Here is a 13936-nt window from a genome sequence, read left to right on the forward strand (position 1 = left end):
GGAAAAGTGAATTGGGGGAAATCAGAGGGGCAGACGAACCATGAGAGACTATGGACTCTGAGAAACTAAGGGTTTTTTTTTTTCAGAGAGGAGAGGGTTGGGGGGATGGGTGAACCTGCTGGTGGGTATTAAGGAGTGCACGTATTGGATGGAGCACTACTAATTATATTAATTGCACATAAACAATTAATCTTGGAAGCATCAAAAACTAATGTTGTATTTTATGGTGACAAAAATAACACAGTAAAAAAAAAGGTGGGGGGGAGACAACCCACCAAATGGAAAAAGATATTTGCAAATGATACAGCCAATACCAAGTTAATATCCAAAATACACGAAGAATTTAATACAACAACTCCAAAAACCCAATTTAAAAATGGGTAAAGGACCTGGATACATATTTTTCCTAAAAAGACATACAGATGGCCCATAGACACAAGAAAAAATGTTCACCATCACTAACCATCAGAGAAATGCAAATCAAAACCACAATGAAGTATCACCTTACACTTGTCAGGATGGCAACAATCAAAAACACAAGAAACAAGTCTTGGTGAGGATGTGGAGAAAAAATCATGTACTGCTGGTAGGAATGCAAACCGGTGCAGCCACTGTGAAAATCAGTGCGGAGGTTCATCAAAAAATTAAAAGTAAAATTACCATATGATCCATTATTTCCACTACTGGTTATTTACCCAAAGCAAATGAAAACATTAATTCAAAAAGATATGTGCAACCCGATGTCTATTGCAGTATTATTTATAAGAGCAAGATATGGACGCAACCCAAGCATTTATCCACAGTTACACACACATATACACCCAATGGAGTATTGCTCAGCCATAAAAAAGAATGAACTCTTACCATTTGCAAACAACATGGATGAATCTAGAGGGTATTAAACTAAATGAAATAAGTCAACCAGAGAAAGACAAATACCATAAGATTTTACTCATACATAGAATTTAAGAAACAAAACAAAGAAAAAAAGACAAACAAAAACAGGCTTTTAAATTTGGAGAACTGGTGGTTGCCAGAGGGGAGGTGGGTGGGAGTGAAGAGCATTAGGCATATACTTAGAATGATGAGCCCTGAGTAATGTACAGAATTGCTGAATCACTATATTGTACACCAGAAATTAATATAATACTGTATGTTAATTACACTGGAATTAAAAATACAGAATAAAAGATTAAGCCTCTTCCATAACTAGCGTACAATAAATGTTAGCTATTTAAGTAAAATTCCCTCATAATTAGGGTGACCATATTATTTATCATGTCAACCAGATGCCCATACTTTCCATACCTTTGCCCAAGACAAATGCTGAGCCAGATGAGACATGTGGCAATAGGTAAGCCAGGGCTGTCTTGGGTTAGCCAATAGATATGGGGACTTTGATTACAATGGACTATATTAAAATAAGATTAATCTATATCCTATATCTTATCAATACACTGAGCTTAAGAGAGAAGGTGCCCTATCTCTCTAGATTAGTGCTATAGTAGAGCTTAGCACAGTACCTAGCACAGACTCAATAAGTATTTCCTAAATGGATCAATCACTCTTTCACCAAAACTAGGAAACCTTTAAGGAAGTTTTTTCAAACACTGTTTTCAGAAACAGTTGAACAAATTCTAATCTGAAAAGCAAATATACCAAAATAAACTATTTCAATAAATTCACTTTTGTAGATTTAAAAAAAAATTTTAAAGACACTAATTTATTGAAGTTGTATTTTTCATTTAGATACATAGAATATGAGAATTTGTTTTTGTATCTATCATATTCTGAAAGCTCCTCATACTAGAAAGTCTCCTAATCATCATTTTATGAAGCACAGCAGTTATTAATTAAACCCAAGTAAGAAAGAAGAAACGGTGAGATACAAAACAACACAACAGAAAAACTACATTCATAATCAACACGATCTTGTCCAGAATCAGGCTCTCAGACTCGGTGACAAGACACCCAAACAAAAGTATGAAACAGAAGATTCTCGCTCACTGAAAAGGATGTTTCACATTTACAAAAAGCTAATCTTCAGAGACAATTTTAATGAAACATGCTAAAAGAAAATTATTAACTTTACCTTCATTTCCATATAAGGTGGATCACTTTCCAATTCTGCCTTGTCTTTGGACAGTTTGGCTTTTCGCTCTTCAATAAACTCATCCAAATTATCAGCCATTTTGCAGATACTAAAAAACAAAACTTGAATCAGCACAGCTATACCACAACATTTTTAGGATAATTAACATGCAGGCTTAGCCCACATACAGTATTCAATTTCACTTACCAAATTGAGAAATTCATATAAGCTTGGCCAAAATATGCCTGCTTGCTTCTCTCCCAGCCCGCCCCAAAAACCTATGACATACATATTAAATATCTGAAAAGATCTAAAAAAGAATATTCATAACTACCATTATCATCTCTTTCTCTCTCCCTCACACTCACACACACACTTTGATCCATAAGTCAAAAAAACAAAAACCTTTTAATAAAGTGCTTTAATTATTTGGCAGTAATTTCAAACTTAACAAAAGAAGTTACAGTAAGAATAGCACAATGTGCTATGGTGAATGCTATGAAATGTGCAAGCCTAATGATTCACAGACCTGTACCCCTGGGACAAATAATACATTATATGTTAATAAAAATAATTCTTTAAAAAAAAGAATAGCACAATCAATCCTGGTATATTCTTTACCTATTTCTAGATTTTTGCACAACTTGCTTTGCTCCTTGTGCACACAAGTTCATTCTCTCTACATAAACAATTTCCTCTAAAATTTTTCAGAGGATGAGTTACATACGTTTACCCCTAAACACTTAAGAGTATATTAAGAATTAGCTTGTTCTGGGGCGCCTGGGTGGCTCAGTGGGTAAAGCCTCTGCCTTCGGCTCAGGTCATGATCTCAGGGTCCTGGGATCAAGCCCCGCATCAGGCTCTCTGCTCAGCGGGGAGCCTGCTTCTTCCTCCTCTCTCTCTGCCTCTCTGCCTACTTGTGATCTGTCAAATAAATAAAATCTTAAAAAAAAAAAAAAAAAAGAATTAGCTTGTTCTTACGGACGTCATATAATTATCAACTTAGCAACACTGACTTTTGTATCTAATCCACTATCCATGTTCCAATTTTGTCAAATGACCTAACAGTGTCCTTTACAGCTTATTTTTCTCTCCCTCCAGCTCAAGATCCAGTCCAGGTCAAGTGCTGCAATTCTTTGTTATGTGTCATTAGCCTCCTTTAATCTGGAACATTTACACAACCTTCCTTTGTCTCGTAACACTGGTTTTTGGGTTTTTTTGTTGTTCTTTTTTGTTGTTGTTGTTGTTTTAATATGGCCCAACTAACACCAACACTTCAAACAGAACTTCCCCTTTTGGGGTTTGCCTACTGTACCTTTTTAACTGAAACTCAATTTATGTATTCTCAGGTGAAATACTACTTAAGTGGTGATAAGTCCTTTCAAAGTGTCAACAATTAGAGACACACATGTCCATTTGCCCTTCATTAGTTATATTATTTTTGATTGCCTCGTCTATATGCTGTCTGATTCCTGCACTACTTTCCCTTTTAACTAATATGCAGCCTATAGGGAGATACATTTAGACCATGCAAACACTTCTTCCACTCAAAATTTCCTGGATGTAGCAAAGGGTGATTCTTAACTGATCCAATCTTTCAATCAAGAGGGCTACAAAATTCTAATATTCCAATTCTACCGCTCCCTGCGTATTTATTTACCAGTTGGCACTTATGCTATTCTACAAGCCCTTCCTTCCTCCACATGTCTTTATCAGCTTATTATCAGTATGGACTCATGAATTCCTTTCTTTTTTCAGTAAGGCCTGGAACTGTTTTTAAATTCATAAATTTACTCACTTTACTGAACAGCTTCCCTAAGTTTTGGTGAATTCATGGTTGTGTAATTATCACCACAACCACATTTTCTAATGCCTCTCTGACCCCAAGAAGTTCCCTTGTGCCTTTTTGTAGTCAGTTCTTACTCCACTCCGCTCAGGCAACCACCAATCTGTTTTCTGTCTCTATGGTTTTTGATTAATGCAGAAATTTCATATAATTGATCATATAATACATAGTATGACTTCTTTCACTTAAAAATGTTTTTGAGAGTCATCCTTGTAGTTACATCTATCAGTAAGTAGCAGGTATTTTTATTGCTAAGCAGTATTCCATCTTTCAGAAATTCCAGTTTACCTATTTACCCATACGGAACATTTGGATTGTTTCTAACTGAGGGCTATTTATGAATAATGCTGCTATGAACATTTGTGTTCAGGTTTTTGCATGGTCATATGCTTTGAGTTCTGCTAGATATGTACCTAGGAGTGGAATTACTGAGTCATATGTAACATGTTTCACATTTTGAGGAACTGCAGAACTGTTCCTCGAAGTACAACATAGCTGGATCATTTTATGTTGCAACCAGCAGTGCATCCTGATCAACCCTGGGTATTTTCAGGCTTTTGGATCTTAGTCATTTCATTTTTGATCCTCAGTCATTGGCTATGTAATAGTATCAGATTGTGATTTTAATCTGCATTTCTTTAAAGACTACAATATTGAGCATCTTTTTCTGTGCATATCTGTCATTTGTAGATCCATGTATTTAACCACTGGCAAAATGTCTCTTCATATCTTATGCCTATTTTTAAAATAATTGTTTTATTATTGAAATGTAAGCAGTCCTTATATATAGAAGATACCAGTTCTTTATCAAACATGGTTTGTAAATATTTTCTCTCAGTGTATGGTTTAAGTTTTCTTACTGCCTTCTTTCTTTAATAAGACTTTTTAGAGCAGTTTTAGGCTCACAGCACAACTGAACATAAGGTACAGATTTCCCATATAACCCCTCACACATGCACAGCCTCCCCCATTATCAATATCCCCCACCAAAGTAGTACACTTGTTATCAGTGATGAACATATATTAATACATCATTAGCATTCAAAGTTCATAGTTTACATTATGGTTTACCTTGGTGTTATCCATTCTGTGGTTCATACATATATATAACATGTATCTACTATTGCAGTTTCATACATAATAGCTTCACTGTCCCCCAAATCCTGTGTGTTACACCTATCATTCCTCCCTCTGCTCTGAACCCTGGCAACCACTGATCTTTTTACTGCTTCCATAGTTTTGCCTATTCTGGAGAGTCAAACAGTTGGAATCACACAGTATGTAGACTTCACACGGTCTTCTTTCACTTATATGCATCCAAGGTTACTCCATGTCTTTTCATGTCTTTGTAGCTCATTTCTTTTTAGCACTGAATAATACATTGTGTGGATGCACATACTATATTTAGCCACTCATGTACTCCAAATTTTTTGTTGCTTCCAGGTTTTAGCAACTATGAATAAAGCTGCTGTAAACATCTGTGTGATGATGTCTTCTAAAGACCCAGTTTTTAATTTGTATGAAGTCCAATTAATTCAAACACTAATTCATTCACTTTTCATCAATTCTGAATCATTTGTGCTTTTTGGTGTCCTATGTAGGAAACTTTTCCTAACCCAAAATCGCAGATACTTTCTTCTACCTTTTTAGAAGTTTTCTAGTTTTCTCTTATATTTAAGTCTGATCCATTTCAAGTTAATTTTTGCAAATGGTGCAGTGAAGTCATCAAGGTTTAATTTTTTACATGTGGATATAAAATGATTCTAACATTACTTTTTTAAACTATTCTTTCCTCATTGAACTTGGAATTTTTTTAACATTTTTTTCAAAAACATGAAACTTAATGACTAATTAGATGTGTGGCAAGAAAGAAAGAGTCACTGATGACAAAGGTTTTAAGTCCTGGAAGCTAAATATGGATAGAATCCTTAACAGATGGCACCTGGGTGGCTCAGTGGGTTAAAGCCTCTGCCTTTGGCTTGGGTCATGATCTCAGGGTCCTGGGATTGAGCCCCACATCGGGCTTTCTGCTCAGCAGGGAGCCTGCTTCCCCCCTCTCTCTCTGCCTGCTTCTCTGTCTACTTGTGATTGCTGTCTGTCAAATAAATAAATAAAATCTTAAAAAAAAAAGAAGAAGAATCCTTAACAGGCGGCAGTCACAAGAAGTTTTTTGGCCTGGTTTGGTTTAGATATGTTAAATTGGAGTTAAAAAGATATGCTAATGGAAATTTCCAGCAGATACTTGGAAATTCAAGACCCCCTCAGGGAAGACCACCACATCGGAAATGTTTAAGAGTTGATTATGTTAAAGTAATACTTTAAGCTGTGGTAAACGTGCATGAACAGGGAAAAAAGAGAGGACCCAGAACTAAATGTCCGGCAATGTTCACTTGAGGGGGTTACAGAAGAAGACGGAAAAAAATAGAGAGGAATATTTAAAAGGATATAAAGAAAACCCAATCAACATAATTTGGAAGGAAAAGGAGAGATACAAGAAAGAACTAGTCAACAATTTCAAATGCAAGAGAGTTAACGAAAAAAAAAAGCATATACTGAATTTAATACTTGGGAGACAATAACTTGTAAAAATATAGAAAAGCAAGTTTTACCTAAAATTAAAAAAAAAAAAAATGCTGGGGTGCCTGGGTGACTTAGTTGGTTAAGCGTCTGCCTTCAGTTCAAGTCATGATCCCAGGGTTCTGGGATGAAAAGCCCTGCACTGAGCTCCCTGCTGAGCAGACAGCCTGCTTCTCCCTCTGTTTCTGCACACTCTCCTGCTCCCACCCTTTCCCCACTCTTTCTCTGTTTAAATGAATGAATAAAACCTTTAAAAAAAAAAATGTTTAGGGGCACCTGGTGGCTCCATGGGTTAAGTGTCTGCCTTTGGCTCAGGTCATGATCCCAGGGTCCTGGGATAGAGCCTCCTATCAGGCTCATTGCTCAGTGGGGAGCCTGCTTCTCCCTTTCCCTCTGCCCACCACTTCTTCTGTGCATGCTGTCAAATAAATAAATAAAATCTTGTAAAAAAAAAAAAAAATGTTGAGGGGTGCCTGGGTGGCTCAGTCATTAATCATCTGCCTTCAGCAGAAAGCCTGCTTCTCCCTGCTTTGTTCCCTCTCTGTGTGTCTCTGTCAAATAAATAAATAAAATCTTAAAAAAAAAAAATTAAAAAAAATTTTTTAATTTAAAAAATAAAAAAAAGTGGCATGAGTAAACTTCTGGCAGTGATGGACATGTTCATTTTTTAAAAAGTTGAAATTTATGCTGAGCGAAATAAGTCAAGCAGAGAGAGTCAAGTATCATATGGTCTCACTTATTTGTGGAGCATAACAAATAACATGGAGGACATGGGGAGATGGAGAGGAGAGGGAGTCGAGGGAAACTGGAAGGGGAGATGAACCATGAGAGACTATGGACCCTGAAAAACAACCAGAGGGTTATGAAGGGGCGGCAGGGGGGTGGGGGGGGGGTGGGAGGTTGAGGAACCAGGTGGTGGGTAATAGGGAGGGCACGTACTGCATGGAGCACTGGGTGTGATGCCAAAACAATGAACACTGTTATGCTGTAAATAAACAAATAAAAATAAATATAAAAAAAATAAAATAAAATAAAAAGTTGAAATTTATATCAATTAAATAGTACATAATATGAACTTCATTCTATTATTTACTTCTAAAAAGAACAGATTTTAAAATATGGTTTTAACAAAATACACTCCAAACCAACAAAAGTTAACATAGTTAAGCCACTTTTAATTTGCTAATTGTGACAAAAGATTTTTCCTAGTAAAAATTCAAAACAGCTCAACAGTGAACAGTAGTTTCCATGTTAAAAAAAAAAATCACTTCTTAAAATCCCCTAATTTCCCTACTTTATGTCCAATAGAAATAAAATGATGGAATAATACATACTTTGAAACAGAATTTTATACAAAATTTAAGCAGAAATGTCATTATCTAAAAAAAACAAAAAGTAACAAGCCTCTCACTCTGAGGTCTCCACATAATACTGTTAACAATTATTAAATTAACAGTTCATTTAACTCAAAGTTTGGAAGTTCTCTCTTGAATTTAAAGATACTTAAAATTTCCCTTTAGTCTAATTTTTTTTTTCTTTTCTAAATTTTTTTTTCTTTTCTTTTCTTTTCAGTAGGCTCCACACCCAGCATTGGAGCCCAACTTAAGGCTTAAACTCATGACCTTGAGATCAAGAACTTGAGCTAAGATCAAGAGTCCGACCCTCAACCAACTGAGCCACCCAGATGCTCCCCTTTAATCTAACACTTTAACATCCATTATAAATTCTAAAATTGATTTTATGTAACCATAGTAATATTTTTAAACAATAGCAGTATGCATACTATATGCCATAACTAAAACATCAAATTTATTAGATGTAAGTATACATTTAATCATTTCTAATTTTGTTCTACTATCTGATTAGACTGTAGTATCTTTAAATTGAAAAATCAAAGATACTAATAAGCTTTCTTCTGGCAATGCCCTCCAAAGACCAGCAGGAACACTACTGTGGTTAAACTTGGGTTTATTTATCATTGCATCAAGGGATGAATCCTTGATACTCACCATGGGGAAATCTGGAGTATCTTAACATGGAGGTGTTAGAAAAGACAAATAGGGTTTACAGCTTGTTAGGTGATTTGGGAGCACAGCTTTGCTCAGGATTGAAGGCTGTCAGAAGGTTAGAGTTATTCTGACTGGACATCTTAACAAATCTTATCTAAAGCTGTAAACTGCTTAAGAGGCAGCCATCACTCATCGGCTGTGAGATGGGATGTTTGGTTTTCTGTAGCTTGGACAACATTCATGTTTTGTCTGTGTTTGGACAGGATTATGGAGTGGTATTGTTTTTCTCTTGATCTATCACAGACACAGAGCTTTGTCGAATGTTGATGTTCTGTGCAACTGTTTATCTTCAGTGGAAGAACAACAAGCCTAAGCACTAGTGTCAAGCCAGTTTCTAGTAACACCAAGGCCTTGGTGATAGTGCAGCCCAGTTTCCAGCTGTCATGACCACTTTTTTCTCTCTCACTCCTTCAAGCATATGACAATTTACATAAAACATATTTCAACTACAAAATTACTCAAGATTTAGTGAATCACACAGACTGAGTTGGTAAGTACAGCCTAAGTACAAAATAGATTAAGAATATTTATAATTTGAAGATTAAGCTACAAGAAAAATCAGCTGAAAGAAACCTCAAGGGAATTTTTTATTTTCCTTCACCCTACATTGTAAAAATCAGTCACAACTTCTTTTAAAGTCTTATTATCAAGTTGTTTTTACCCCAGTAGCTATATACATACTATACAGACGATAAAGTTCTTAAGAAAATAGTTTAACTGAAAGATCTGGACTTGAAACCCAATTCCATCACTAACTGACTCTTATGTGGCCAACCTGAATATGTTCCTTAACCTCCCTCTTACTTTCCTCATCTGTAAAATGGAAATATCTACTTCAGAGCTGTTATGAAGAAAAAGGTAAATGGCACCCATAAAATGCACGGCACACCTGACACTGAGAAATCAACAAATTAGAGCTGTTTCATTAACTCATTATATTTCAATAGTACTTATATACATCAATAATTACCTTTTTAAAGAAAGCCTCCAAAATACACTGGAATTTACATCACCAGTAATTGACATTTAGTTATCATAATCCAAATCAACAAGTCTAGGGGTGCCTGGTTGGCTCAGTTAAGTGTCTGCCTTCGGCTCAGGTTATGATCCCAGGGTCCTGGGACGGAGCCCTCACTGTCAGGCTCCCTGCTCAGTGGGGAGTCTGCTTATCCCTCTCCCTTTGCCCTTCCATGCTCCCTGCCCTACTCTGCTGTTTCTCAAATAAACAAACACAATCTTTAAAAAAAAAAAGAAAGAAAGAAAGAAAGAAAATCAACATGTCTAATTCTTAAACTTAGGCCCTTTTTGTTTATCATATAGATAGAAATATAAGCAGACCAAAACATACTCATTGTGCTAAGCCTTGGTGAATCTAAAAAAAAAAAAGAAGTAGCATACTTCTGGGTCAGAAGACCCAGAAATAATGGGGTATGCCCAATTTCTTCTTCCCATTTCTTCAATCACAAAGAGAGGAGAAAATGTTCCCGTCTTTTTCCCTTTGGAGGAACTGTAAATTTCCTCCCCACTCTGGAAGCATAAGAATTAGAAAATACTCCCCTCTCTTAGGAGGGAATTATTCAGATGCTAGGGAGATAGAAAGTTTAAAATATGAACCCTGCCATCAGATTTAGACAAGATAATACCCCGTGTCACAGGCTACATCTGGCCAGACGGGGTTAGGGGCTGATGTGATGTGAAATACCCATAAAGGATCCAGCAGCAATATAAAAACGATTTGAATATGTCCGGAATTCACAAAAGAGTCCAAGATGGGAGCTAGGGGTAAGGTTTAGTAGGTTTTTTAAATAATCTTTACAGCTGTAGGAGAAAATATTCCTTTGAAAAACAGACCCTAGAGTGGGAGAACAGGGCTGAGGACGGAACAGCAGATAGCGATAACATATGTCCATGGGATGCAGAGAGGCGCCTATGAAAGTCTTAGAAGAAAGAGAAGGGAGGAGGTGAACCAGAACAATGTTTCTCATTTCCCATCCATCCAGAGATCTTTCCACCAAATGAAAAGTACTTAATCTTTTCTCCTAGCAGATGACATCCACATGATCAATTTGCTTCCATGAGCATACCCAAATTCTGACAAATCCTTCTAAATGTTGCTATCAAGTAACTGGAGGGAGTGAGGAAGGGTGAAAGTTAGGATACAGACAGCGAATACAGAAAAGCACAATTAAGGCCTTTAGCAACTTACGTCCTTAATGGTGATGAAGAACAGTAGCATAAATTAACCTTTGGCTTATGCAAAATTGCCAGAACACTTGCTCAAATACCTTTGCCTTCCACTCAGTATAGCAGTGGGAACGCAAGTCAGAATGTAAAAAGAATAATCTGAAATCTGCTCAAAGTTTGTAATAAATCACTCGTGCCTGAGAACTTTGAGTAATAATGTGCTGAAACCAATCTTTTCAATTTAGCCTATTTAAAGCCACCTGCTCTCTTTCAGAAGGTCATCTGTACGCAGGAAACCTAAAATTTCATCCCCGGGGAGGATTTAACCTATTTAACCACCACAGAGCCCGTGTCCTCCTAGAAAGAATATTCAGAAAAGAAAGCAGCATCTCACTGGTTTTCGTGGGATTCCTTCTTGCTTGTCAACATGTTATACCATTCTTTCATATAAAACAGAACCCCTCTGAGGATATGTGGCTTTTTGCAAACCTATATTGGTTGCTATTAGATTCTTGGCATTTTCCGAGGTGTTTGGAAACTGTTGGTTTGTTTGCCGGAAGTGAAGGTAAACTTTATAATCCTATAATCTGAGAGCCAGCTTCCCTCAAGAAATGAGTCCCACTACTCTCAAGAAATGAGTCCCCCATTTACTGAAAATTGGATCCCAATTCCAGACACCAATCATAAAATGAAGGCAATTAGAAGAGATTCGAGCTTAAAGAAAACAGAGTATTAACAGCACCAACTTCACAGGGCTATGCTGATTGAATAAATTTCACTTGCAAAAAAAGCAAAGCGCTGAGAACTGCGTCGAGCGGACACTCTATAAACGTTAACCACTACCCAGCACCGAGTAAAGGAAAAGTGCTCCAGAAGGCTTAGCCCAGCAGCGGAGAGCCGGCTGTTGGGGAGGGAAGACACGCGGGAGCTGTGGGTGGCGGCCCCGTTAAGAAGCGTCAACGCGTCGTCAGGCAACCGGGTCTCCACAGCACCCAAGGTGGCGGTGGCTGCCGGGGCGCCGGAGTCCAGACCGCGTAACTGAGGCACCGCCCCCGAGCCACCAAACAGCAGCGAGACCCCCGGAACCCACGTCCCCGGCCGAACTGCTGCGAAACCCCGACCAGGATACTGTATCTGGGATACCAACCTCAACCCTGTAACTCGGGCACCGCCCCTAGCCCGGCATCTGCGAGACCTCACCTAGCAGAGAACCCCCGCCCTCCCAAACCCCGGGAGTCCGGCTCCGCGGCCAGCGTGGCCGCCGTGAAACCTCCACCTCCAGGGAGCCCCTGCCCCTGCCCCTGCCCCCACCCCGGGGCCGCGAACCGAACCCTGGGACATCACCTCCTCCCCACCCCTGACCACACCCCGCCAGGCCCGCTTCCTACCAGTGGTTGACTTGGCTTACTCAGGAGAGCGGGCTTGCGCTGGGGAAGACGCACAGTGCCCTACAGAAGCTCTTCGCGGGCAGAAGACGCAGCGACGGCAGCCCAGCACCGGAACACTGTGACAAGCCGAGTAGCCCCGGCTCCGCCTCTAAAGCCGAGCCCTCCGCCCGCCCTTCCCCAACGGAAGAATGCGACCCCGCCCCCACTAGGCCGAGTATAAGGTTGCGTGGTCGGGGCGCCCCCTGTCGTCCCGGAGGCCGCAAAGCCGGCTCGCCGGTTCTCTTGTTAAATCATGGGAAATTTCTTCCCAAGCTAAATCGATTCTAGCCCCTCCAAACCTTCCAAGCCCCAGACGGCGTGATAAGAAAAAAGGGTAGGGGTGGCAGTGAGAGAAAAAGTGTTGGCATACACCTCTCCTGCGTATTTTTCCTCTCCAAGGAGTCTGGTCAACGTTTTGTCCTTGGCTTTTATAACTAATTTCAACATTCGGCTCACTCCAATACAGAGCGGCCATGTGCCAACCCTAGAAAATATATCTCTAGCTTCCCAAGAGAGTGGAACTAAGAATACTTTATCCTAAATTACTTTGTAAGAGGGTTTTTAAAATAAATTTTCTTCAAATGGAAGTTAATGTCAAAACTGCAGGAAGGGGTGTAGATTCGCTAATTCTAATGTTTTCATTTTAACTATTTGCCATACACAGTACTATAAGGGGAGGACACAACTCAAAGCAGTGTCCTGAGCTCTGAAGCTTACAGTGGAAAGAAAAAATTCCAAGTAAACAAATACGTAAATACAATGCAACGTAACAGTTATAGAAGCACCTACAGACATTTAAAGACACCTGAAAGGAATCATTATTGGAGTGGAGGAAGTCAAGAACGATTTCATGGTAGAGATCACTGAGCTGTGTTTTTAAAGATTAATTTCAGCTCCCAGGCAAAAATCAAAACAGCACAACCACCAGGGGAGAGTAGTTAAGCAACGCTGACCACACATCCAAAGTTTCAGGGTGATTAAAGATGAAGTTGGAAAGGTGAGCTGCGATGCTATTCTTTCCCTCCACCCTCCACTCCAGGCCAAAAACTAAACAAACAAAAAAACATACTGACCATCTGTGATGGGTGTCAGGAATAAACAAGGAACACAGAACTGGTTTCTAGGTTTTGGAGCTTAGAATCTAGAGTAGAGTTGAAGAATGGAGGGGAAGAAAAAACACCTAAAACAAAGAAATAAGCGAAGTAATTAAATGTTTCACTGTGAGTAAAAAACAAGTTGCTGAGATTAATTTGGACTTGGGGACAGGAAGAGGTATCACAGAGTTATGCTGAAGATTAAATCGTAAACTAATTGTAAGAATTGAGTACTAGTTTTTTCGGAACACTAATAGCTTATACAGATGTTAACTTTTACAAACACGACAAAAGACACAATCATAGCCTCCCACGAGTTTCCACAGCTTCCTTGGAATGTAAGAGAACCCCCCGCTAGCGAAGCGTAGTGCCAAACCAAGTCACAGAATTTTACGCACGTGTAGTGACTCATCTGGAAGTAAACAAGGATACCATGTTTATCTTCGTCTCAACTAGCGTCCAGAACTACTTATATCTCAAGTTTCTCACAGGCATCCTTATTGTTTGGGCTTTCAACAAACATTTTATTTAACATACCTACATCTACACTAAAACAAGCTTTTTCTCCCCATCACAGCCTAAGGATCTACCCATTTTTAATATGGCGGAGGCCGAGCCTGCGCAGTACGAACAAAGAGGACCAGTTC

At 38.7% G+C, this 13936-nt stretch overlaps 1 protein-coding gene across 8 annotated transcripts in view; it reads right to left on the minus strand.

Annotated features, from left to right (window-relative positions):
- CSPP1 (centrosome and spindle pole associated protein 1) overlaps positions 1-13850 on the minus strand; it is a 171673-nt gene extending 157823 nt beyond the window's left edge. For 3 of the 8 annotated variants that reach the window (XM_046013008.1, XM_046013038.1, XM_046012992.1), the window contains exons 1-2: positions 2300-2319; positions 2093-2201 (exon numbers count right to left, since the gene is read on the minus strand). In XM_046013008.1, the coding sequence (XP_045868964.1) occupies positions 2093-2201; positions 2300-2316 (126 nt within the window). In that variant the 5' untranslated portion in view covers positions 2317-2319. Of the gene's footprint in view, positions 1-2092; positions 2202-2299; positions 2320-12156; positions 12314-13268; positions 13348-13687 lie in introns of those variants that run through there. The other 5 variants (XM_046013000.1, XM_046013031.1, XM_046013022.1 and 2 more) reach the window with 5 other exon arrangements.
- Positions 13851-13936: the final 86 nt, after the last annotated feature.

This window comes from Meles meles, chromosome 1 (genome assembly GCF_922984935.1).
Source record: "Meles meles chromosome 1, mMelMel3.1 paternal haplotype, whole genome shotgun sequence".
Lineage (NCBI taxonomy): Eukaryota > Metazoa > Chordata > Mammalia > Carnivora > Mustelidae > Meles > Meles meles.